The sequence below is a fragment of the Calypte anna genome, chromosome Z (assembly GCF_003957555.1).
Source record: "Calypte anna isolate BGI_N300 chromosome Z, bCalAnn1_v1.p, whole genome shotgun sequence".
In the NCBI taxonomy this organism is placed as follows: Eukaryota; Metazoa; Chordata; class Aves; order Apodiformes; family Trochilidae; genus Calypte; species Calypte anna.
This window is the reverse complement of record NC_044274.1, coordinates 36909505-36934954: the sequence shown is the minus strand read 5'-3', so window position 1 is coordinate 36934954 and position 25450 is coordinate 36909505. Positions and strand designations below refer to the sequence as shown.

The 25450-nt window shown below is 39.0% G+C and overlaps 1 protein-coding gene across 1 annotated transcript; it reads left to right on the top strand.

The window, feature by feature from the left end:
• The first annotated feature begins 3157 nt into the window (after nucleotides 1-3157).
• On the top strand, nucleotides 3158-24998 carry CEP78 (centrosomal protein 78). Its single transcript, XM_030467250.1, has 16 exons — nucleotides 3158-3293; nucleotides 5479-5751; nucleotides 5970-6145; nucleotides 6766-6838; nucleotides 7320-7423; nucleotides 8123-8297; nucleotides 11633-11746; nucleotides 11985-12049; nucleotides 12599-12707; nucleotides 14208-14343; nucleotides 15097-15142; nucleotides 15771-15905; nucleotides 19493-19570; nucleotides 21271-21437; nucleotides 22883-23036; nucleotides 24183-24998. The coding sequence occupies exons 2-16, from the start codon at nucleotides 5499-5501 to the stop codon at nucleotides 24705-24707; spliced, it is 2310 nt and encodes a 769-aa protein (XP_030323110.1). The 5' UTR covers nucleotides 3158-3293; nucleotides 5479-5498; the 3' UTR covers nucleotides 24708-24998.
• Nucleotides 24999-25450: the final 452 nt, after the last annotated feature.

Here is a 25450-nt window from a genome sequence, read left to right as displayed (position 1 = left end):
TTTAAAAAAAAAAACAACCAACCAAACAAAACCAACCAAACCAGTTTCACTGGGAGCAACTTGCAGCAGGTTCTCTGCAATATTATGAATTTCAGCTTTGGAGATCTCTATCTACTGACAAGACAAAATCCTTTTTAACTACAACTTTGTTGTGAACTTTCAACATGCCAAAAAATAACAAGTTATATAAGTCTAATCACTCTTCATATTTCTTTTATTTCAGGCTTATTCTCAGTGAACAACATATGACTAATCAGCTTCACACAGGTAATCTTATTGCTTCATTTACAGGGCAGCGGTGGTACTGCTGTGATTCAAAATTAATCTAAAATCACAGTCTCTACAGTCGACATTGACATTGACAACAAAATGTCAGAGAACCTCCAATATATAATATCTGCAAGCACAAGGTCTGTCCCTCCTGGAAATTTGAAAGATGCTTTCTATGTTTCACATATTAAAATGCACCGAATTCCAAGCTAATACTTCTGAAACATCATATAAATCATGTTTTATATATGTCACTCTATACAAGAGCAAAATCTTAACTGAGTGAACAGACTGTCCAGAAAAAAAAAATAAAATAAAATAAATATATATATATAAGAACAAAGGTGATTATGGACATATTAGCCAGAGCAAAAATTTTGAGTTCATTTTAATTAGTTCCTACCTGTTAAAAAGTTATTTAACTAAGTAGCACAAATAGCAAATCTTTAAAAGATTCTTGAGAATACTTAAATTTCATTTTGCTTGAATTTAGCCTCTGACAAGCACCAGAAATACTTTTTCATACAGTCAAGAAATGAAAAACTGCTATTTCCTTTTGGCTGGTTAGGAACCTGTGGCTTTTATCTTCTATATTTGATTCACAAGATGTCACAGTGAAACAACTTTTTTCGATGGTGACCTCAGACTTACTGAAATAATTCTTGTTCTGGCACACTTGATTATAGCACTCAGGCTACTTCCGTTGCTTCTGATGTTAGTTAAAGGCAGTGTCTAATATTACAGACTAGAAGCATAACTTTCTAGAAAACCAAGTGTCTCTTAGTCATCAGTTTACAGTAACCATTTTCATAAGTAGGTGGTATTTCTGCCCATGGGTGAGCTGCTGATTCTAGGGTCAGCACATGGGCTACATTTCAGTCATTTTGCCTAAAATGGCACACCTTGTAATACTCTTCTCAGAATGTTAGTGAGAACTCTTTGATCTGAATAAAAGTCCAGAATAGGGGCCTCGGAAGGCAGGACATTGTTAAAGAATGAAGTATTAAAGACGCAAGATGCAGTCCCCATGCACTGTAAGACAAAAGGGCAGAGAATGTGACCAGCCCGGCTAACAGGAAGCTTTTTCTGGGACTCAGGAAAACCAGGAGAGGTAACCATCTTTGGAAGAAGGGGCAGGCATCCCTGAGTACAGGGATCTTGTTAGTTCATGCAGAGAAAAAATTCATAAGAGACAATGAAAAATGTTTTTATAGATACATTAACAGCAAAAGAGATATTAAAGGAAAATCTCCATCTCTTATTGAATGTGGTGGGGGGAACATTACCACCAGGCTGAGGAAAAAGCTGACGTACTTACTGACTTCTTTGCCTCAGTCTTTAATAGTCATACCAGTTACGCTGAGGGTATTCAGCCTCCTGAGATGGAAGATGGGGATAGAGAGGAGAATAAACTTTCCACAATCTAGGAGGAAGCCATTAATGACCTGTTACAGCACCTGGACACTCACAAGTCTATGGAGTTGGATGGAATCCACCTGAGAATACTGAGGGAATTTGTGGATAAGCTTGGCAAACCATTCTCCATCTTTTATCAACAGTTCTGGTCAAGAGGGGAGTGCCTCTAATACTCAGTTTTTGTGCCCCTCAGTATAAGAAGGAGATGGAATTACTTAAGCATGTCCAGAGGGCAACCAGGCTGGTGAAGGGCTTGAAGCAGATGTTTCCTAAGGAGTGGCTGAGGGAAATGGGATTGTTTAGTATAGGGAAGAGAAGACTGAGGGGAGACCTTTTTGCTCTATACGATTATGTGACAGTGGGTTTTACTGAGGTGGGAACTGGTCTCTTCTCCCATGTAACTGGTGACAGGACAAGATAAAGGTTGTGCCACTCAGGACTCAGGTTGTGCCAGGGGAGGTTCTGTTTGGGTATTTAAGAAAAAATTCTATAAGGAGAGTGGTCAGCCATTGAACAGATGCCCAGGAAAGTGTTGCAATCACCATGCCTGGAGGTTTTACAAAAAATGTGCAGACAGAGCACTTGAGGTCATGGTTTAATTGGCTGACTATGTTCGGCTGAAGGTTGGATTTGGTCTCATAGGTATTTTCCAACATGTCTGTGTAAGCTAACCTAGCAAACTAATGAGAGGTGTAGCTGTGCAAGGCAATTTGTTTACTCTCCCACGGAGTGGTGAGGCCAGCTGAGTACAGCTACTCATGTAATTCAAAATGTTTCAGGATCTATACAGCTCCTGATGTGTACTCTTCGCTGAAGGACAGCGTGTTTGCTTTCTTCCAGCACTGCTTTCCAAGATTTTTTAATTATTATTATTATTTTTTTAGGAAAGGCAGGATGTAATTTCCGCTTAGCGGTTCAGTTTCCGCCTAAAACCTCTGCTGTTGTTCGATCCCTCCTGCCTGGCTCTGAAGACACCCCGCGCTCAGCTGGGGCTGAGAAAAAAACAAAGGTATTATACCTGTGGTAACCGCACTGGGGACAAGCGGGCAGGAGACAGCCAGGGACCCACCCACCTTGAGGGAAGGCGGGAAGTACGGCGCGGCGTAGCTCCGCAGGAGCCGACCAACAGGGCGCCTACAACAGGACCGACCTCTCGCTAGGACCCACCAGCGCGCAGCCGCCCATAGTGGTGCGGAGCTTATGGCGGTGAGGGGCGGTGATTATGGGGATGCAGGACACAACCCCCTACTCCGCGACTGGCGGGTCGGCGCGGCCATTTTGAATGTAGTCAGGCAGGAGGTTGCAGGGGTGTCAGCCAATCGGAGTGTCAGCCAATCGGAGTGTCAGCCAATCGGAGTGTCAGCCAATCGGAGTGTCAGCCAATCGGAGTGCCAGCCAATCGGAGTGCCAGCCAATCGGAGTGTCAGCCAACTGGAGTGTCAGCCACTCGGAGTGTCAGGCTGGCGCGCCACGTGGCGGCGGGAGGGCCGGCGGCGGTTGGAAGCCCCGGGAAGTTCGGTTCGGATCGGTTCGGCTCGGCTCGGCTCGGCGCGGAGTCGGGCGGCTCCAGAGGCGGCTGGTGGCGGCGGATTCGGGAGGAGGTGGTGGTGAGGGGGGAGGTGGACCGAGGCTGGAGGCGCGGTGCAGCGGTGCTGGGGCGAGGGGGAGGCGGTTGGCAGTCGTGTTTGTGCAGCTCCCGCGCCGTCGTGTTTGTGCCGCGATGGCGGAGCGGGCAGGGGGCCGACTGGGAGTCTGCAAGGGACGACTGAGGCCCCTTCCGGGCGGGGAGCGGGGTGCGCAGGGGGCGGGAGGGAAAGGTTGTTGATGTCCTTCCTCCCTCTCTCCCCCGCTTCTCCCTCTTCGAGCCTTTTTCTCATCCCCGTGGGTGATGGCGACCGGCGGCGTCCCCAGTTCAGGCCGGGCTAGCGGGGTGCAGCGCAGCGCTGAGGGAATTGGCTGAGCGGCTTGGCAACGTTGAGTAGTGAAACATAAACTGTTTTACCCCGGTTATAACCGGGCTTGTGTATCTGCTGTGTTACATACATAACATGCAGGGGTCCAGTGGGTAAAAAAAAAGTTTAGCCCCAGCCAACCACCCGGCCATGATGTTGAAAATGTTGAAGCTGAGCCTTAGTAAGGATGCTGTGAGGGTTCCTCTGTGTGCCTCTGATGTAGGGCATAGTCGCTGTTACTGTGGTCATGGGTATTCCTGCCTCCCTCCCTAAATTTGTCTTGCTGTTCATTGACTCGCTATAAACTTACAGCTTCCTAAAAACTCTTACCACAGAACTGGACTTCTCGGTTCTGCTACATGTTTTTTTAAATTTTTTTTTCTTTGCCACCAGATAGTGTCATCTGATGTCTTCCTTCTGTACTGAAAGAGTAAATAATTTTCTTCTGTGGACATTCTCAGAGCCAGTCAAGTTATTTTGGGGTTGTTGTCAGATGCATTAACTTCCATGCAGAAAAGTTCCAGTTCACATAGTTTTTAAATTTTATTACTGTGAGTCGAATTATTTTGGCCCTTTTTCCTTCTCCCTGCACATGAGCTAAATTTAAGTGCTAGGGCCAGAAACACCTTTCTTTGCTTCAGTTAGAGGTGTGGTGTTCAGGTTGTGCAGTGAAAGCTGCCAGGGAAGAAGGGTGTTTAAGCTTCGGAGACAAAAGGCTAATATGTTGCTCATTGTCACCTTTACTGTTTGATGGTGACTTTTTGAAGCTGAGGTGTTGGATTATAATTTAGTAGAGGTGTTGGATTATAATTTAGTAATTTCCTGTGGTCACAGTGTTGTCCTTTGTAAATGAGAGCTAAAGTGAAATAATATAAAGGGAACAGAGGAACTACTACTCTAGTTTCTATTCCTATTATTGCAGTTTCAGTCATCCAAACACTTTTTTTCTGAACTACATTCTTACAAATTACTGTCTTCATATGATATCCAATAATTCTTGTCCCGTGTTGACATACAGAGTGTTTCAGAAGGTTGGCTGAAGCTTTCTGGTCTTTAACAATATGAAAAAAAGTTAGCGGTGTGAACAGTATGTGATGTCTTATGTGGGATAATGCCATCTTGAGTATTTATTTAAAAAAAATAAATAGACCTATCCTCTAATACACTGACTAATACTCCTACTGAGACCATGGAATTAGTCTTAATAGATGTGCCACAGCAATATTTAGAGATTCTCCTTAGGAGTTAGTACTTTTTTGCTGTGTGAGTACTACAGTGTAACAAAAGCTTATGCCTGACTAGTGTTTTCCTAAATGTACTGGGATAAGAATGTAAGGTATGCAATAGCAAAAATATTTAAGACAGTACATGTTTTGATTGGCATAGCAGAGAAGCTGACAAATACTTCTCTATAAAGTAGTTGTTTGGGTCCTATTCTGGTGGGTCAGGGAGTGTCCAAAGCTTTTGTGAGTCTACACACTCTGACATTACACAAAGTTTAAGAGGAAAACAAGAGCTTTACAGCACTTAATGCTTGAACATTAGGCTTTTTGTGTTTAGGGTATACTAGTTTGTGTGGATGAATAAAAATGTGAGATTTTTTTGGTTTTGTTTTTGTTCACTCTTTCAACTGTTTTCAGTAGTATTGTTGTAGTGTATTTGGTAGTGAGCATTGCAAGACGTCAGTGTTTAGCTGACACACCACGAAAAGGAAAATGCTGTGCAATCTACGTAGGCATTCATGCTTTGTGTTTGCATGTTTAATTCAGATTGTGTTGCAAAATCAGTGACACATTGGAAAAAGCTTATATTTTCCCCCCTGTCCCCTCTTTTATTTTAGGCAAATATCACGTAAAAGAAATGATCGAATCAGTCAGAATAAGAAGACAATGCATGCTGGATTTCTACTCACATTATGATCACCTTTGTGCTCTTCAAGGCTCTGTCCCACTGAAAGCTGTGAAGGTTAACTCGACTCAGGGTGCTCTTGATGTAGTTGTAGATCGCATCAAAGCTGCTGATTGGGTGCCACTTCTGAGTGCCATCAGGCATAATAAGACTCTGACTTCTATTGGAATAAGAAGTTTTCATAATCAGGGTCTTGGAGAGTCAGGTTTGTAATGATGGCTATGAAAGACAAGTATGTTGATGTATGACTTATAATTTGTTGAGTAAAACTTTTGTGTAATTCAATATTACAAGGGAAGGAATTGTACTTCCGAAAGAATTATTTGTATTTAAGGAAAGCAGCAAAAAAGCAAGGTGTGTTTGATTGCTTTTCAGTCAACAGGGACTGGATTTTACTGATGTGTAATTTTTGTTGTTTACTAGGTGTTGAAAGATATAAAACTTACTTTAGAAGGAGAATTCCAGCAATTCGATCAAAAGACTTGACTGGCCAACTATGCAAAGCTGTCAGAGGCTGTCTCAGTATATCAGATGTACTAAAAAATTTAGAACTGCAGGGTTTGCTTCTGAGGGAGAGAGATCTAATACTTTTAACAAAGGTGAGAATATACTAGTATACAAATACATAGAAAATACGCTTAGAGCATAGAGAAGTGTTGACTAAATTTTATAAGTATTTGTTACAGGCAAGGATGTTCCTCTTCTAAGGTACCCCTGTGTTTCCTGTTGTATGAATTATTCTGCCAGACATTTAGTATAACCTGATCTTGCTGGACCTGTCAAAAAGACATAACATTCCCATGCCCTGATTCATCGAGGCTTATTAGAAAGTTCTTAGCAATATCTTTGCCATGTGGGCATAACTTTTGCTTGTGATTGAAACTACTGGGCATGTACATGACAGAAGGAGAGTTGTGGGACGCCAAGGACATAAAAACAGATGTTCAAAATCTGTTATTAGAACACTCTCATGTTTGCTTGTGAGTGGCTTCTAGGAAAGGAGGTTGCTTCTCATTGCCAATAGGCTACAGCTCTTCCTGAGGTAAAGAAATTAACCAGCTTAAACTGAGCTGCAAGGTTCACTTGTTTTCACCTTCCTCCAGATCCCCTTGAGTATCTTCTAAGTGAATGCAAAAACTTCTGAGATGTTAGGGTGACTTGATCTTCTCCCTGTTTTTGTTTTTCAAGCCAGTTGACAAACATTGTTTTTATTCCAAAGGGTTTGGCCACAACTTCATCTCTAGAGAGCGTCTCTTTAGCGCACTGTCCAATTGGAGATGGAGGATTGGAAAGTAAGTAGAAGTAAAAATTTACTTTTATCTTTTTCTGTTGTCCTTTAAGCTTCTCAGTATTTCCATTCGTGTTACAAGTTTGTCAAGAGTGCATGAAGTAACAATTTACATTTAAAGACCTGAAGGTCATCATTTGATGTTAGTAAATAGCCATACTACTTTAAAATTAAGATTATACTTTTATTCAGGACAACAGTCATAATATTTGAGGTTAACTGTCTGGATTTGTTCATGTTTACACAAGTGAACTGAAATAAAATCTGCTCTAGCTTGTTCAGATAGCCTTTGCTAAACACTACTGTCAGAAATATATGAGAATAGTTCAAAAGCATTTAAAATAAACACTGCATTTCAACACTTGTTCTTTGTCAAGGCTTTTTTTGCCCGTTAAAGTTGATTCAGCTTCTTAATATGGCAATGAAAAAGTGCATAATCTAGCTGTGCTATGTGTAGCTAACATGCATACTTCTGTTTCCTTCAGCAATCTGTCAGAGTATAAAGAATTCAACTACTATCAGATGTGTAAACTTCACAGGATGTAGCCTCACATGGAGAGGAGCAGAACATATAGCAAATGTACTAAAGGTAATGTAATCACCCTTCTTGGAACCACATGTTCACAAAAACTTAAAATGTTTGGTTTTTTTCTTTTGTGTTCAAGCTCTAAACCCATCAAAGCTCTTTGGATAATGTATGTGAATACTGAAGTTAAGTATGTGAATAATCCTTCTGAAATTTGTGCCTTAGTATGCCAAAAGTAGCTTAGTTTGCTGGTGCAGGATTTAAATATGGTCTTTATTAGTAAAAATAAGTTAGGGTTCAGACTGATACATTTTCTTTAAATGAGGATTAGGACTGCAAATACCTGACAGCTGTTCTGAGGAGCATTTATTTAATTGTCACAAATTTTAAAAAAATGTCTTTAGCATATCTCAATAAGGTTGTGCTAATACAATATGCTGGTTTATGTTAACATTGGTTTGTATGAAAGCAGGTGATTTCCTAGTATGTATTTCCTATTCAAGATGCATTGAAAGCATCTGTCTACCAGAAGAAGGTAGTAAGATATTTTCTAGCCATACTTATTAATTTGCATTGCAAATTGGGTGATCAGAACAAACTAGCTTAACTGTAACGTTTTAAAATTACTTGTATTTCTTTAACCAATGTAACTGTGGTTTTTATGTTAGCCATTAAACATCAGTTACAAAGATAACTTGTGGTGATCTTGTCATCAGTAATAGCTCTGCTTTGCACTTAGTAACAGCTTCTTTGTTTGCAAAGCACCAGGCAATGAAAAGGCATGGTGAAGCTTGGGCTGAAAGCCTGCGTTACAGGAGACCTGACCTTGATGATATGACCGGCCTGAGGCGGATTACTTTAAACTGCAACATGCTTGTTGGAGATAGAGGAGCAAGTGCCTTTGCAGACTGTCTAGGAGAGGACCTTTGGCTGAAAGGTATTATGAAATACTGACTCTTAATATGTAGTAGGGGCAGGCAGAAAACTTAAAATGGACAGTTACAGCAAATGTAGACAGAAGAGTAGCTCACTATGTACACAGGAAAAAGTTTTTAAGGGAGAAGCCGCTGTCTGAGCATTCACATGCCATTGAAGGTGTCACACACACACCACTTGAGACTTAAAATGCTCAAACAAGACTCCATTCGCAGCAATGGAGTCTGTGGCTCCAGCAAGCCACAAGTGCCTGTTTTGGCTCCTCACACACACATGCTCTGGAATGTTTTCTCTTTCTGCCTGCTCCACCCTAGGTTTTCTGGAGCAGAGTCTTGGACATAGAATTAAAAAAATTAAAATTATTTACATTGTACAGCTGGAAAAAGCAGCTTGTGCTGGGTGCCTCCAGAGAGTTGCCATAAACAAAGAAATCCCTGGGCCATTATGCCTTGAGGATTTATGCACTTGCCCCTCACACACTCTTCTTGCACCTTTTTAGTTTAATGGTGATTCCTGGTCTGGGGTTCTTCTGCCTTGTTGGATATTTCTCTGTCTCCAGGCTGGCCATTAACTATTATTGTTTCATAAATTACAGCTTCTGCTCGTGGTTGTTTGCTTATAGTGTTCTGGTTTGCACTTGTGCACCTGCTTGCTGGCAGAACATGGGAAACTGAAAAGCTTAAGATAAACACCACTTAGCAACAACTAAAACATCAATTATCAATGTTATTCTCATAATAAATCCAACATAGCACTGTACCAGCTGCTGGGGAGAAAAGTGATTCTATCCTTGACCAAAGCACATATAGGTGAAAATCTACAGCTCGTGGCCTAAGACTTCATCAGATCCACCTACTCATGCTAAGCAAAGTAGCTTCTAATGTTAAACAGAGATATTACTTCTGTTTAAGAACCACTAAGATTATTCTTTTTTTCAAAAGAAATTTCTCTTCCTCTTTTAAATAGTCTATTGTGTCATATGGTATTGTTCTCTTTTTTTTTGAGAAGTAATTTGTTCTATAGGATATCTGTACAAAATTACTAAGGGTGATGGTGTAAGTCATGAAGTCAAATATTTACCTGTTGAAATTATTTTATAGTTCGAGCCAGGTGTACCGATAACATACATTGTAATAGAAAAGCACCAGGTTAGAGAATAATTAAGCAAACTGGACATACAGAAGTCCACAGCCCCTGTTGAGATGCATCCAGAAGTGATAAGGGAGCTGGTGAATGTCATTGTGAGGCCTCTGTCAGTAGGCTCTGAGGGATCGTTGGGAGGTCTAAAGGGTGGCAAATGTCATTTATACCTTTAAGAATGCTGGAAGGAAGGACTCAAGGAACTAGAGGCCAGTCAGCATTACTCTGTTCCCTGGGAAGGTGTGATGTGCTGACATCCAGAGGGACCTCAACAAGCTGAAGAACTGGGATAATGGGAACCTCATGAAGGTCAACAAATTTCCAAGTCTTCCAACTGGACAGGAATAACCCTGTGTACCAGAACATGCTGGGGGCTGTGTGGCTGGAAAGCAGCTTTGCAGAGAAGGTCCTGCATCTTCTTATAAGCAACAAACTGACTGTGAGTCAGGAAAGTGCCTTTGTGGCAAAGAGGGTTAATGGTACCCTGGTCTGCATTATGGAGAGACATGCAAGCAGGTTGAGGGAGGTGATTCTTCCCCTCCACTCAGCACTGGTGAGGACAGATCTGGCCCCTTCTGTACAGGAGAGAGCTGGAGCTACTGGAGAGAATTCAGTAAAGCATCACTAAAATGATGAAGTTACCAGAGCACCTCTCCTTTCAGGGAGAGCTGAGAGAGGTGGTCCTATCTGGCTGTCAGAGAAGAGAAGGCTCAGTGTGGATCTCTGAAAAAGTATGAAAATACCTGAAAGGAAGGTGTAAAGAAAATGAAGCCAGGCTCTTTCCAGTGGTGCTTGGTGACAGGGCAAGAGGAGGTGATCACAGACTGAGATACAGGAGTCTCCTGAATGTTGAGAAACTTCACTACGAGGGTGACCAAACAGTGGCACGTGTTGCCCAAAGTGGTTGCAGTCTTTCTCTTTTGAGGTCTTCAAGAGCTCTCTGGACATGGTAAAGGACAAATGGCTTTAAATGAGCTTGCTTGAGCAGGAGCATTCAGCAAGATGACCTTTAGAGATCCTTCCAACCTCAGCTGTTCTGTGATAGTTCATGCAAAATATGCAATAAATGTTGTGTTGGTATTATTTCATGGCAACCATGTAACTTGCTCATGTGTGCAAGCAATGAACTTGTAGAAGCACTGAAGGAAGCCACACCCACTGGAGAAGTGCAGGATTGAGATAATCTAAAGAACCTGAAGCTGCAGAAGTCCACAGGACTTGATGAGATCACTCTGCTGACCAGTCATCGATTTTGGGACAAGTGCATGTTTGTTAGGGACATGGAAAGTGGAATTAACTGCTTGACAACTTGAGAAGTGGCCCCATGAAGTTTAACAATTGCAAGTACAAGGTCCTGCACCTGGGTCAGGGCAACCTCAAGCACAGTACAGGCTGGCTGGAGAATGGATTGACAACAGGCCTGAGGAGGACTTAGGGATGTTCATTGATGAGAAGCTCAACATGAGCCAGCAATGTGAAAAAAAAGAAAGCCAGCCATATTCGAGGCTGCATCAAAAGAAAGTTGGCAAACAGGTAAAGGGAAGTGATTCTCCCTCTGCTCTGCTCTTGTGAGACCACATCCTGAAGTACTGTGTCCAGTTCTGGAGTCCCCAGCATAATGGACACGGAGCTCCTGGAGCAAGCCAGAGGAGGGCCACAGATTTCATTAGAGGTCTGGAGCACTTCTCCTCTGAAGACAGGCTGAGAAAGTTGGGTTTGTTCATCCTGAAAAAGAGAAGGCCGCAGAGAGAGACTTTATAGAAACCTTCTGGTACCTGCAGGGGGCCTACATGAAAGTGGGGATGACTTTTACAAGGGTGTGTAGCAACTGGACAAGGGGGAATGGCTTTAAGCTGGAAGAGGGTAGGTTTAGGTTAGAAGTTGGAACGAAGTTGTTTAGTGTGAGGGTGGTGAGACACTGGCATAGGTTGCCCAGGGAAGTCGTGGATGCCTCCTTCCTGGAAGCATTCAAGGCCAGGTTGGATGAGCCTTGAGGCAACATGATCTAGAGTTTGGAATTACATGATCTTTAAGCGGCATCCAACCCAGACCATTCTGTGATTCTATGTCCTCTTTTCTTGTGCTTCATATTCCATGAAATTGAGGTTTTCAGCATGTATGCATTAATTGTATTAGATACTGACTACAGGTTATGCCACTGAGTTGTTTGTTTTTTTTTTGCCTCCAACATTTTAGCACTTGATTTGCAGCAGTGTGGAATATCCAATGAAGGAGCAAAGTCATTGTTAGATGCTCTTCAAACTAATACAACGCTAGTCATACTTGACGTAAGAAAAAACCCTTTAATTGGTATGTACCTGTATCTGCTTTGTCCTCTGTGTTTTTTGAGTTTTCTATTTTTCAGTAACTGCGGGAAAAATTAACTTTTTAAGGAAAAGCCCTATAACAGTATTATGGTAAACACTTAAGACGGGGAAAGAGAGCAGGGTGGGTAACGTGTACAGCATGCTTACTCAATGATGTATTTGTTGCATAAATGCTTGTCTCATACAGGAACTTTGCAATAAGCTGTCTTTATTCATTCTAGATCACATTATGATGAGAAACATTATTGAAAGAGTTCTTATGAATGGAAAGAGTGCTGATTCAGAGGTGTGTATGTGTTTGGAATTTTCTTTATAATTGCCATTGCATTTTGTTTTATTGAGAAGGGCTAATTTTCATTACAGGCAGTGAAAATGAAACTTGTTTTTTAAAAATGTTAACTTTATTGGTAATACAAAATCATATTAGGGAAGTTTTTATTACTCTGGAGAGCTTTGCTCTAAGCCAGTCATTCCTAGCAAGCCAGCATTCTGAGAATGAAAGCAAGAGCCAGAGTTTCCTTTTTATAGGGTTGATGCCATTTTTTTTACTATAAAAGGAGATGTGTTTTACACAGGAGAAAGGAAAATATTGGATGGGATATTATAGCAGTGTTCAGGGAACAGTTTCTGAAACTGTAGCAGTCAGGCTTCCCTTGACACTGTTTGAATTGGACCTTTGTGGGCTTCTTCTTATTCCTCAAATTTATAGTTTATTATTTAAGTTTTCTGTAACTAGCAGTGTTTTCCATGTATCTGATAAAATCTCCTCCAATCTTAAATGAGCATCTCTTTAAATATCATTACTAAAACACTTTGTCTTTAAAAAAATTTCCAGTATAAGTGGCTGATGTCTCCATCTTCCAAGGATGCTTTCAAAACTAGACCAAAGAAAAGAACTATTGTCCTAGGAAGTGGTCGAAAAGGAAAAGCTACTATTCGTATTGGTAATAGTGTCTTTATTTTCTCTGATTTTTATCTACAAAATAGTATTTTAATGTTGAAGAGCTGTAGTTGTAAAATACGCAATGTGTCTAAATGTTCTGTGTCTAGACAGAATGCTTGCATGAAAAAAAAAACCCAGCAGTTAATTCTTTATTCAGTTATATGTCTTCTACCGTCAGTGGTTTCTGTGGGAAACTTTTTCATTTTTTTAGTGCTGCTAGATATCTGACTGGAAAAGTGATAGGATATACTGACTTAATTGTATGGAAGCATTGCATGTATTTATTCTGAGTATATCCAGAAGCTTTCACTTCCAGAAAGCTTGGCTATAGTCAGTTTCTTGGATCTTCTGATGTAACATTTCTGTAGCAGTGTTTTCTTCCAGAAAGAGCAAGCATGCACTTTTCACTTATGTATGAAGTGTTTTAAGATTTTTTTTTTTTAACTTCATGTAAACTTATTATAAATAGTATGTTTTAAAATAACATAGGTGTCTTGAATATTTGTAATTAATTATTGGTAGCTGAGATACATTATTTTTTTTTTATTAAGTTGCTAAAAGTTTCACTGTAATGCATTTGGTTGTCTTCTATCTTTGCTTTAGTTATCAGGAAGGAGAGAGGTAAGCAATAAATCAAATTGAAGTCTTTGTACAAATAAGCTGTGGTGATCAGTGTGATAGAAGAACAAAATGCCTGACTTAAATATAGTTATGATTATTTAGGGGTTTTGGGGTGATTTTGTTTGGTTTGTTTGTTTTTGTTTTGTATTGTTTTGTTTTTATTTAATGAAATTTATAATTTGTTTTTATTTAATTATAAGTGAGAAGTACTCTGTTTACATGTTTAGAACAAACTAAAATTTGGAATCCTGTTACCATAGTTTGCATTGTTACACTGTTACAAAATTAGCTGTTCGGTTGATCTCAAAGAAACAATAACCTGAGTTCTTACAAGTTTTAACTGTATGAAGTACTTGGTGAGCAGTTTTCTGGGTTTGTTAGTTTCTGACTTACAAGGAAGCTGGGTAGAGTGATCATCCACACTGGGTATTTATTCTGAATCTATGTTGAGTGATAGTATATGATTTAAATAAAAATGAAAGTTTGGACTAGGAATATTGCTTTTCATCATTTTTTGTTTTAAATGGAGATATTACTGGCTTTTTCTAGTGATGAATGTGAGAACCAGCATTGGCTTCAAGAAGCCACTAGAGGGCAAGTTGAGGCATATGATAGCCTTACTGTCTGTGTGGATTGTTTAGGCTCCCACTTGAGACAGCAGCTACGTGTCTGAGATTAATAAATGTGAATAAGCCTCTTTATCTACAGAACTTTACCTCCTTTTTTGAATAACAGCGTGTCTTCCTTAGAGCAGCCTAATATAACAGCCAGATATATCAGCTTATAATTGCAACCAGATAATCTCTCCACCTCTTGTTTTGAGAAGTAGAACAAAAGTTTTTTAATGCTTCTTTTCTCCTGTTCATGCTGTCCGATGCAGGATTAATGTCTAAAAAGTCTGTAAGTCCTGGGAAAAAAAATATGATTGTGAAAGATAGTTACTCACCAAAACCACTACCACCAGGCACAAAAGGCTTCCTTCCTTGGCGGACTGCTGAACGTGCAAAGAGATGCAGGTGAGTTTTCATAATACAAGGGAAATTATTAAAGCATAACAGGTGCATGATAAATGTATTGGAGAGCAGATTAGTTTTTAAAAGTACATATTTTCAAGATGCACACAGAAATCTATGCTGCACCCATAATTTTTTCTGTTTATACAGATTTTGAAGATGTTATATAAATTCTATTCCAGTAAGATTTTAAAATACAGAAAAAGGATATAATTTGATGGTCTAGTTTAGGAATACTAAAATGTAGCAAAAAAAAATCCCCACAACCAAACCCACTGTGTGTTTGTTCTCTTGTTACTAATGGCTTATCAGACTTAAGCTGTCACAATTTAGTTTTCTAAGCTTGTAGTATACCTGTTTTGGTATCCAGTTTAACATGCCTAGATACTTTTTCCACTTGTTCTTATTTAAAAAAAAACTTAATTTATGCTCTATCATAACTTATAAGTTTCAAACTTATATTAAACTTGTTTTTCAAGATACTGAGCATCAAATTCTCCCATTGGCTTCGATTCATAATAGTTAACTAGACACTTGTTGAAGATATTAATGTTAGCATCCATTAATGTTGCTCTAATTCATCATTAAGTAGAGGTATGTGAGAATGTAATGAGTGCTAAAGGGATCCAATACCTTGTCCGATGCTGTTTTTACTCTCAGGTTTTACCTTTTATAGAATCTCATGTTTGGAAATGGAAGTAGCAATGGTGACATTATAAACCTCCTTTTCTCAAAAGTGCTTTTTTCTAACTTTAGAGGGGGACCAATGGACAGCACTGAAGAGCTACCAGTGAAGATTCAGGTACTCCATTGTGTGGTGGTTCATTTAGCAGATGAACGCCTGAAAGAAAAGTGTTCTAACCAGAATCTTACTGTATAAAAGTTAGGATATAAGTTTACTTCAGCATTTGGTTGAAACTTCTTTGACGCTTCCCATTCCTGTATCACTACCTTTTGGTTTCTTTATAGCATAGAAAGCTGGGTTTGAGTATGGGCACAATCACTCCAGAGGCACTAAGGAGAATTAACATTTTTCTGTGAAAGGTTCTGTTTGCCCCTTCCTCTCTTTCCTCCTTTTGCTTTTGGGCTACACACTTATGTTTGCATCCATCTGTTAAACTCTGTAGTAAACATATCATCAGTAGAAAAAAAATATCCTTGCTTTCTTTCTCATCCTTCACAGCTTTTTTCCATCTCCTCTGTGACTTAAATTCTTGCCACAAATTCACAATACGTGCATATGTAAGATTTTTTAAAAATACTGCTTTATGCAAATTTAACCCAAAATTGTGTAATGGGACAATGTATATGCATTATAAGGGACTCAGGGAAGTGCTTGCATTTGAATTAAGCTTTTCATGATGTTTTATTTTTATTGCACAGTGTAGTGCCATGAATGGGTGCATTTTTCTTTTTTTTTATGTGATTAGACAGGTATTCCTCTGAAAGTGACTGTAGAAAGTGCTTCTACATCTGAAACTGAGGATTTAGATGATGTTTTCCAACATCCTGATTTAGCAAGATCATTAGATAAAATGAGCGTAACAAAGCATGAACAATTACAGGTAAGAAGCATGTTCTGTGCCTTAAACTCCATAAACATAAATTAAATGACTCAAACCATATTTTAATCAGAAAATTGTGGTTAAGCTAATAGACAGCCAGGGAGTGGGACTTCAGAGTAACTTTTAATTGTCCTGCATTATGTCTCACAGGATTCTGTTTCAAAAGATGTGTCTCAAATAAGCAATGGATTTCCAATCTCTGAACAGTTAAGAAATTCATATGTACACTCTCAGCGTATTGTCAAATCCAGGCCAGAGTAAGGAAGAATTTCACTTAATACATACAACTGCAGTATGCATAATTTCTCTGTTCCAGTCCTGCTACCAGTGTTACTGCCTTTTTCATTCAAGTATTTTCTTTATAAATGTAATTTATTTTTTATTTCTAGGAGCTAAAATGCCATATAAAAAAAATTCAAAAACCCCATCCAAGTAGAAGTGTGTTAAAACTCCCTTTTATAATTGGGCTTGATAATAAACTTTTTTCATTTTTTTTTTCTTATTCCCTCTACTTCTTTGACAGTTCAAAAGCTGGCAGTAATGAGACTGACTACTGTTGCAAATGTCTTGACAGAGAATGTTCTTAGAAAAGGAAGGCAAAACAAAGGGGGTATTTCAATTACTCAGTAACATAGCTGAGATAATCTAGCATTATTATAGAGTAACACTCTCAGGTAGGAAAACTGGGTTGTTCCTGAAGAGTAAGGATTTGAATTCTGTTTGGAAAATCTGCAGTGCCTTCATGTGAATACTGCTAAAAATAAGACCTATAGTCTGTCTGGTTTTGGTGGTGGTTGTCATAGAGCAAGGTGCTAGGTAAATGAAATGTTTGTGTGTATAAATACTGAGACAATATTGTTGTCTCACATAGCGAAAGTGCAATTGAAACTTCACTTGTTTCAGATTTCTACTGTGGAAGGCAAAAGGACTGTACAAATACTGCATAAATAACTAAGTGCCCTTTTTTTCAGCTGATGTATATGTTCTCTTTAGTCCCACCTGTTTTCTCTCTAAAGCTTTTGCTTAGGAAGATTATCAAGTTTTTCATGTGTAGCTGGAACTTAAGGTTTTATAGGTTTCTTTGTAGGTGATTTCATATTACTGTTAATGTGCAATATGTTAACATTGTGCTGTGCAGCATCTTCAGCACTCATAAAGAACATTGTGTCTGGAATGATGGAATTCAACATTGCATACATATTGCACCAAAAACTTCTTTGGAGCAATAACTGTGCCTTCAGGAAACACTTGATGTATTTATCCTTAGAGAGGGAGGCAGATTGCTTTCAGGCCACATTGCAGAGGCAGATGGTGTTTTGTTCTTTGGGGAAGGGTTGTCATACTGCCCCATGTTGTGTTACCCATAGTTCAAGTATATAGAGCAGCTGTAAGGAAACGATAATTTGTGATTAATTTGAGCTTCCTGTGAGTTAAAATTACAAGTTTTAAGAACCTACTTCAGAACTTGTGCTAAATTTTCCCGTACTTGTAAAGGTCCAGATTTTCATGATTTTCTGAATTTGTAAATCAAAGTACTGGTTTAGGTTGTGATTGCCTCTCTGACAGCATTGTTTAATCAGTCTGGAACTGTTTGGTTCTGTGCCTTACCCATATTATATTGATGCAAAGCACAATTTACATTGTGGCAGAACTGAACTAATAGCTTGTCACTGTTGAATTGTAAGCTCTATTTCCTGCCCCATCCCTTAGTGTTTTCCATTTCTTGTATGAGTCTTTTTCTCTTTCATGTCTTTTTTTCATGTTTATCTGACCATAAGGCAAGTTAATTGAACTTATTGATGTGGAGAAAACTCATGTAGTTCAACAAGAAGTGCAAAGTCCTGAAAGTGGGGAAGAACAACCCCTTATACCAGTGTGTGCTGAGGGCACAGCATCTGGAAAGCAGTGTTGCAGAAAAGGCCCTGGGGGTCATGGTGGACACTCCAACTGAATGCAGGCCAGCCATATGCCCTTGTGGCAAAGAAAGTGAATGCCATCCTGCACTGCCTCAGGAGAAAGCTTGTTACCACCAAGCTGAGGGTGTCAATCCTTCCCTTGTATTTGACACCAGTGAGGCCACACTTGGAGTACTGTGTCCATTTCTGGGCTCCTCACTACAAGAGAAACATTGGCATGCCAGAGAGTCCAATAAAGAGGCACACACGTTCCTGAGGGTCTGGAGCGTCTCTCTTCTGAAGAAAGGCTGAGTGAGTTGGGACTGTTCAGCCTGCAGAAATGAAGGCTCAGGGAGAAACTTATCCATGTATATCAATACCTCAAGGGAGGGTGCAAAGAGGACGAAGCCAGGCTCTTCTCAGTAGTGGCCAGTGATAGGACAAGAGTCATTGTTCTCAAGTGGAAATATTTGAGGTATCGGGAAACACTTTGTCCATGAAGGTCACTGAACACTTCCACAGATAGCTCAGAGCAGTTGTGAAGTCTCCCTTTTTGATGATATTGAAAAGCCATCTAGATAAGGTCCTGGGGAGCCTGTTGTAGGTGGCCCTGCTTGAGCAGAGGGTTGGACAAGGTGACCTACAGAGGTCTCTTCCAGCCTCAACCACTCTGTGATATCCAGGTTAGTTTTCAGCTATCTTAATGAATCACAGTGGCTTATGTGATTGGGTGCATTCCAGAACAATAAGCAACAGAAGTCTATGACTGATAAGGTGAGAAGGGAAGTTGAGGACTCATTTTATGTATGTTGATTTGGCTTATATACTGTCATTAAACAAGTCTTACTGCAGAGCTACTTGAGTGAGGAGCTAACTTGAACTCATCTAGTTGAAAATTTCACTGTAGCAGGCCTTGACACAGCCTTTCAATAAAGTAGGACAACCAGCTGTGCTAGAACATTGATGGGACTGCAGAGTGGGAGTAGTATTCCCACAATAAAAGGTGGGAACTCCTTGAGCTGTGCCAGAAAAGATCCCCCAATATTGCTTCATGTGAGTAAATGACCAGACTTTCCCTTCAGCATGCATGTCTGTGAGAACTCTCCATACTTCTGCACAAAAGGGGGCTTGAAGCATACTGCTTAGTGGAACAGTATTAGTTGTGGTTTTATTTTTTAAAAAATCCTATGGGTAACAAAAAGCTTAATATATTCTTAAATGAAAAACAACAATTGATAGTTATTCTTTATTTCCACTAGAGGGTATCTGAAGTGTCAGAATAGCCTCTGATAAGAATGTAGTTGAGGAAACTCCCAGATTTTGAAATTGTAACTGATATAGATGGTAAACTTTACCCTTAATATAGTTAGCTGAGTAACTACACATTAATAGTATGTGAATTACATGGTAGTAGAGATTGTACTGTAACTCTGAAAAATAAGGACAGCAATGCAATCAAGTAGAAAAACATGGCTAATAAGTTACTGAAGTTTTTATACTTTGGTATTTTTTGTTTCCACTTTCATGTGTTAATTTTTTGTATCCTATAGTTATATAGGCAGATCTCATTAATTTCTGTAGGATGTATGTTACTGCTTGTACTGCCAGTTGGGTACAGTTTTTGTATAGTATTGTATTTTGTGCTAACTTTTTTTTAATAAATGTCATGGTAATTTATCTGTGTTATGACAGTTGGAGCTGGAAGAATGCATGGGAAAACTGAAGGAAGAACAAAGAGCTAGAGTAAAGGCTGAGGAACGGATAATAGAGGTAATAATACTTAATTACTGAATCATCTTTACTTTTACAAAAGGCACCAATCAAACTATACACTAGCTTAATTAGTAGTAATTATCAGTGACCTCTAATGTAGTAGTTACCAGAATTTTGGTTCAAAGTCACGTGGGTCATTTACTAGCCTAAGAGCAGTGATGAAATCAGCATTTACTAATGTGTGTTTGTTCTCCTAATCCTATTCCAGAGCCTTGAACTCCAGAACAAACTACTGCTTCCATGTGTTTCATTCATTTCATGCATTAATTATGATCCAGGGCATCTTGATGTTTGCTTTTATTGAGAAAGTGACTAAATCTGTTTGTAATTTGCAGCAGATGGCTGGCTCTTTGAGGTCTCCCACCTTCTTTATCATCACTTGCGTGAAAAGCAGTTTGTTACAAATGTTTAATTTGGCTTCTTCCATCCCTTTGATTTTCAAGTTTTGTTTCTGCAGACAATAAAAAGTGTCAGGTGGCTTTCTGCATAGCATGTTTGCCATAGCTGGCAATTGCTAAGTGCAGTTTGGCTTTGTGAGAGAACCAAACTTGTAAGTTAAATTAACAGCAGCTGAATTGGGAGGTCTGTTTCTTTTTAGTCCGTCGTTGCTAATTTAAGATCCTTTTGCATCAATAAGCAGAGTTTCTTGTAATGGAGTTTTGTTTAAGACAGTGCAAACCAACAGATTTGGTTCTTAGATGTGATATGGAGTGGAATGAAAGTGGTGGTACCCTTTGGATCGGAGTAGCAAGTGGTGCCCCACAGAACAGGGAGCAAATACCCACAAAGGACTCTGCAGCCTACAAGGTTCATTGTAGTCCTCTTGGGTGACCCCTCCCCATTCTCCTGTAATACGAAGTGCACCACTGTGCTCTGTTGGATATATGTTGTTTGAATATTTAAATGCTTTTTAGGCTAAATGCTCACTGCAACAAATGGTTCTGTCCTACTAGACTGCTTGGACCTAGCACTTTGTCTCAGGAGAAGGGATAAGCTAAATAGCAATAATATCTAAAATTTCTAATTCTGTTGCAAGTTTAACAGCAACCATGCATATTAAGATGTATAATTTATTTTGTCCTTCTCTCATAAAAATACTCTATATTCTACAGTCAACTTTCAATTTGTCCTTGGTTTGATTGATGTGCAATGTAAAGAAAAAGCAAATCATTTGACACTTTTCAATTTTGGGATGCAAAGTGCAAGAGAGAGATACAGTAGCATGCATTCCCCTTGGTTCAGAGTGATGAATATACAGAAGGCATTCGCTTACACTGAAGACTTTTATTAGTAAAATAAACTATTGGGGGTTAGCATGTCATATAATACGCGTAAACTAACATGATATGAAAGCTGGTTTTTTTTTGTTACATTTGTTCTGCAACATTCAGCACATACTGAAGCCAGTGCTGAGTCAGCTGTTTTCTGTCACCTTCAGCAGTTTCATTGTGGACTGAAGCTGTGGCCAAATAAACCTGCACAGAGACTCTGTACAGTGATCTGAATGCTTCTGCTGCAGGAAGATCTATATAAATTAAGAGGATCTATATAAATTATGTCAGTTAATTTGGGTATTTCTCTTTGTAATACTGTTCTATGGACTTGAATAAGTGGGACTGAATTCTTTGTGTTGGTTTTGTTTTTTATATTGAAAATTTTAGAAATTACCTTTTTTCTCCTATTTTTTTTTCCTTCAGCTGGAAATGGAAAATGCAAGATTAAAGAATCAAAATACCTCCCTATCTGAGGTTATTCATACACAGTCAGTAACTAATCAGATCTTGGAAGATGAAGGTGTTCTAGGCAGCATTGAAAACTCTTTCCGAAAGTTTCATGCTTTTTTAGACCTCCTTAAAGATGCTGGGTAGGTTGTCTCTTCACTGAAGTCTTACTCTTTCTGCTGAGACCTTTTTCCAAAATTACCCTCTCAGTGAAGTGTGCTGTCTTCTCCCTGCAGATATCTGGGACTGTAATTACAAAGAAAAAAGAAAAATTAAACTATGTACTTACTGTTTCATCCTTTCTCAGGGGGAAAAATATGAACCAAGCACTGTCCATCCAAATTCATGTATCTGTTCTTGGGAAAGGCTTTCGAGAAGCGTATTCCAAACGAGAAGAAAGCTTCTGTTAAAGCATATGTCCAAGTCTGTTAGATCAGCTCTGACTCTTTAGCATTCCCATGACATGGAAGGCTCAATATACAGTCTGACTGGCTTTAGAAAGTGTATTGTTGCCTTGGGTCCTCTTTTATAAATTGAACTACAGAAATCTAGGTGGATGAACCTGGACTCTGTACTTAAATTCTGGATTGTTTATTATTGTTTGAAATATTTTTGAGAGAATTTATTTAAGTTTATTTTAATGTGCTACCACTATACCTGCAGTTTCTCAAGAGGGTGGTGCAACCTTCCCATTGTTAAAGAATTTCAACTTATGTGTTTTGTAAAACTTATGCAGGCAGGCATTGCAATATCATGCAGAAGAATGAAGGGATGATATGAGGATATGTAGTAGTCTAATTGGAATGTTCAGAAAAGACTACAAAATGTTTTATTTTATCCCTGTCTCTTGCTTTCTTCTGCCTCCAAGTTGTAAAAATGTAACTTAAAATTCACCCAGAGGCTGTGTTCTGATTTTGTGCTGGTCAATGGGTAGAGTTGCCATTACCTCCTAAGAATAAATTTAAAACTTTGGAGGAAGGAAAAATCTGCTCTTTTACAGAGTTTCCAAAATGCTCCTACAGAAGTCACAAAATCCCAATCACCAAGACTGGTGTTCTCACTGAGCTGCTGTTTAATGTTTTGCTGTTGGCTGATGGTTGCAACTTCTCACTTCCAGTTGATGCTTAAAGCAGCCACGTGGGAGGTTTGGCCACTTTGTATGCTGGCAGGTGAAACTACACGATTGTATTTCCGAAGCATGTCAGAGTTGACATGGACAGTTAGAGATTATTCTAGTCTGGGGGATGTTCACCAATCTTTTTCATGAATGATAGAGTTTTAATCTTCTGCCTAACAGGGAATCTGCTCTGAGATCAATTCTGACTGGGAGGACACCATTCTTAGCCTCCTAACACTCAGTGAAGACTGACAGTTTTGAACCTTCAGGGTAACTTGTGCAAATATAGGAAAATAGCTTTAACTACTTGTTTCCATTTTTATTAAGCTATTTTAGGTTTCTCAGAAAAGAAAAGCAAAGCTATCTTCAAAGCTTCAAACAGATTATATTTGTTCTTCTTGTTTTGACTGTTTACATCTTCCACAGGGTAAGAATTTTTCATGCCATTTTGCATTAAATATTATTTTACAGGCTTGGACAACTTGCTGCATTAGCTGGGATAGACCAGTCAGATTTTGGTCTTATGGGGCATCCACAAATGAATTCTACTATCAGCCAGCCTGTTAATGTGCTAAAAGAAAAGTCTTTTGAAGAAGAAAGACAAGAACATAGGCAGAATAGCAAAGTAAGTCTAAAGAGGGAATGGTAGTGGCAACGTACTTGATGCTCTGTTACGTACTTTTTTGCTGTTTTCCTCCTCTGACTGAAAGTAATGATTACCAAATGATCCATGAAGTTGTTATTGCAGTATTTTTCTATATCTTTATACAGATTATAATAATTATTAATGAAAGCTTTTAAAGCTATTGCTATTGGTAACAGAAACTGTAGTATTTTGTTATGTTTTAAAGAAACATATGATTTAGTTTCTAGTCTGAAGTCAGTAAATAGAAAACCTTCTGGACTTTTCAAGGGAGATAATAAAGTTTCCTTTAAAAAAACCCTGAACCTAAACCAACCAAGCTTAAGTTTTTAAGGCAATTAAAAATTGCAGCCTACAACCTTGTCAAATTTGGATTCATGACAAGAATCATTCTGTGTTCCACTATGTTTCTTATACCAAATATTTCCTCTATTAAAATGTTCCAGATTTCTCAAGAACATTATGAGCTTCTAGACCAAAATGGTGAAATATGCTAGGTTTTTTTTCCTACAGTTTCCAGAATTGCAGTTTGAATCTGCTAAAATTATTCAGCGATAAAGTACTTCTTATTGCAGGTGCTTTGACATTTGTAACAGCTTGGATTGCCAGTGTTTTCAGCTGGTGGACTCTTCTGCACTGTGTCACTAGCTTGTTTATACAGTTTGGTTTTCTAATTCATCTGCCTTTAGAAGTTTGAGCTTAGAGGCTTAATCTTAAAGTTTAAATACTCATGGTAAAGGTTAATTACAAAAATTAACACTACTTACGCTTACCTTCTGATTGGTTAGTTCAGACTCTTGTAACAACTTGGTATTGTGGGATTGACTACTGGGATCATGGTTTTGTGAACAGTGAGCAAACATCATCAATTGCAGGTATTTCCGAGTGATAGACTTTATTAGGCTTTGGCTGCTTCAGTATAACACATTTCTGTAGTGTAACTACTACCCTAGTGTTCTTCCAAAACTTTCTTGCTTTGAAAGATTGCAAAGGTTGTGATTCCTATTATTTCTGGATCTCTTTTATGATAAGTAAAGACTTTGCTTTGCTACGCAGTTGTGATTATATGGCAGTGGCAGTACTGGATTTTTTTTGCACCTGTAATTTTATTGGAATCTCTTATTTCAGAACAGAGCTGAGGACATCAAAGTTTCTCTTCCTGGAGCATTTCAGTCCCATATGACTGGGGATAATGCCTTCTCTGCTTTTAGAGAAATACAAGAAACTCAGACTGCTGGGCAACTGTACCAGCCAGGCTCACAGGAGGAAAATGAAGGTCAGACAATTAACAAAAGTCAAGAGGATGAGCCTCAAAACAGTACTTCAACATTCTGTGAGAGGAGAGTCAAACAAAAGGACCATGCAAATGGAAATAATTCAGGAAAGCAATCGGTTACCAGTATGCATTCATTTCCTGATTCTAGCATGCATGTTAAAAGTAATGGTAGCAGAACATCTAGTGGTGCTTCTGGTGAGAAAAGCAAAAAACGTTCCTCAGAGAAGTACATCCCTATAGCAAATGAAACAGCAGTGACAAGTGATGGAGCACAAGGACACCAGAGTAGACTGCAGACAGTAAACCACTCTGGAACTGATACTGTAGGATCTGGCTCTGAAATACTAGGAGGAATCCAAAGTGTTGCCAGCATTTGAAAAGTTTCTAAAATGTTTGAGCTGTTCTTCAGACTTGAAAAATTAAAAATAAATTTTGTCTGCCTCAGTGTAGTTTGAGCTTTTTGTAAAGTAATGTAGACTTTGTAAACTTCTAAAGTATTGCATGCTATTTAGTATTCTTGTTTCATGTTTGCATCAGCTGTCAGTAGATTTTTGTTTTGAAGTATGATGAACTGATAGAATGGTACCCTTCAGGTTGTACCACATAGCAAGGACTCCTGGCATGTGGACGTTATTCTGTACCATGAGATCTCATTTTTGAGTGTAAACTGTTTTGAGCTAATAAAGTTAATTTGAATACAAATTATGCTTTTCCTTTATTTCTGATGTACTGCAGTGGAAGTGGAAAAAAGGCTTCAGGGCAAAACGTGATTTCATGCCTGTCAGTGTGTGTTTGACATTCCCAAAGGTAGTGAAAGTCTCAGATCTAAAAACAAGCCTAGAAACATCTCTAGAAGAAATATTCAGTACAGCCCCTCTTCCTTATTGCTGTGACTGCAGACCCTACAATGAGACATGCTGAAAGGGGACTCTAGGGGACGTCTAGTCCAATTCAGTTAGGTTGTTCTCAGGACCTAGGAAGTGAGAATATAGAACTAAAGTAATATCTTTGTTCTAGAACTCCTGGGGTTTGACCCCCAGCTTTTGTTGCAGTCCTGTTGCTCAAGCCACTGATTTGCAGCTTTTGAACTCTGGCACGGAGTAATGCAGATTTTCATTTG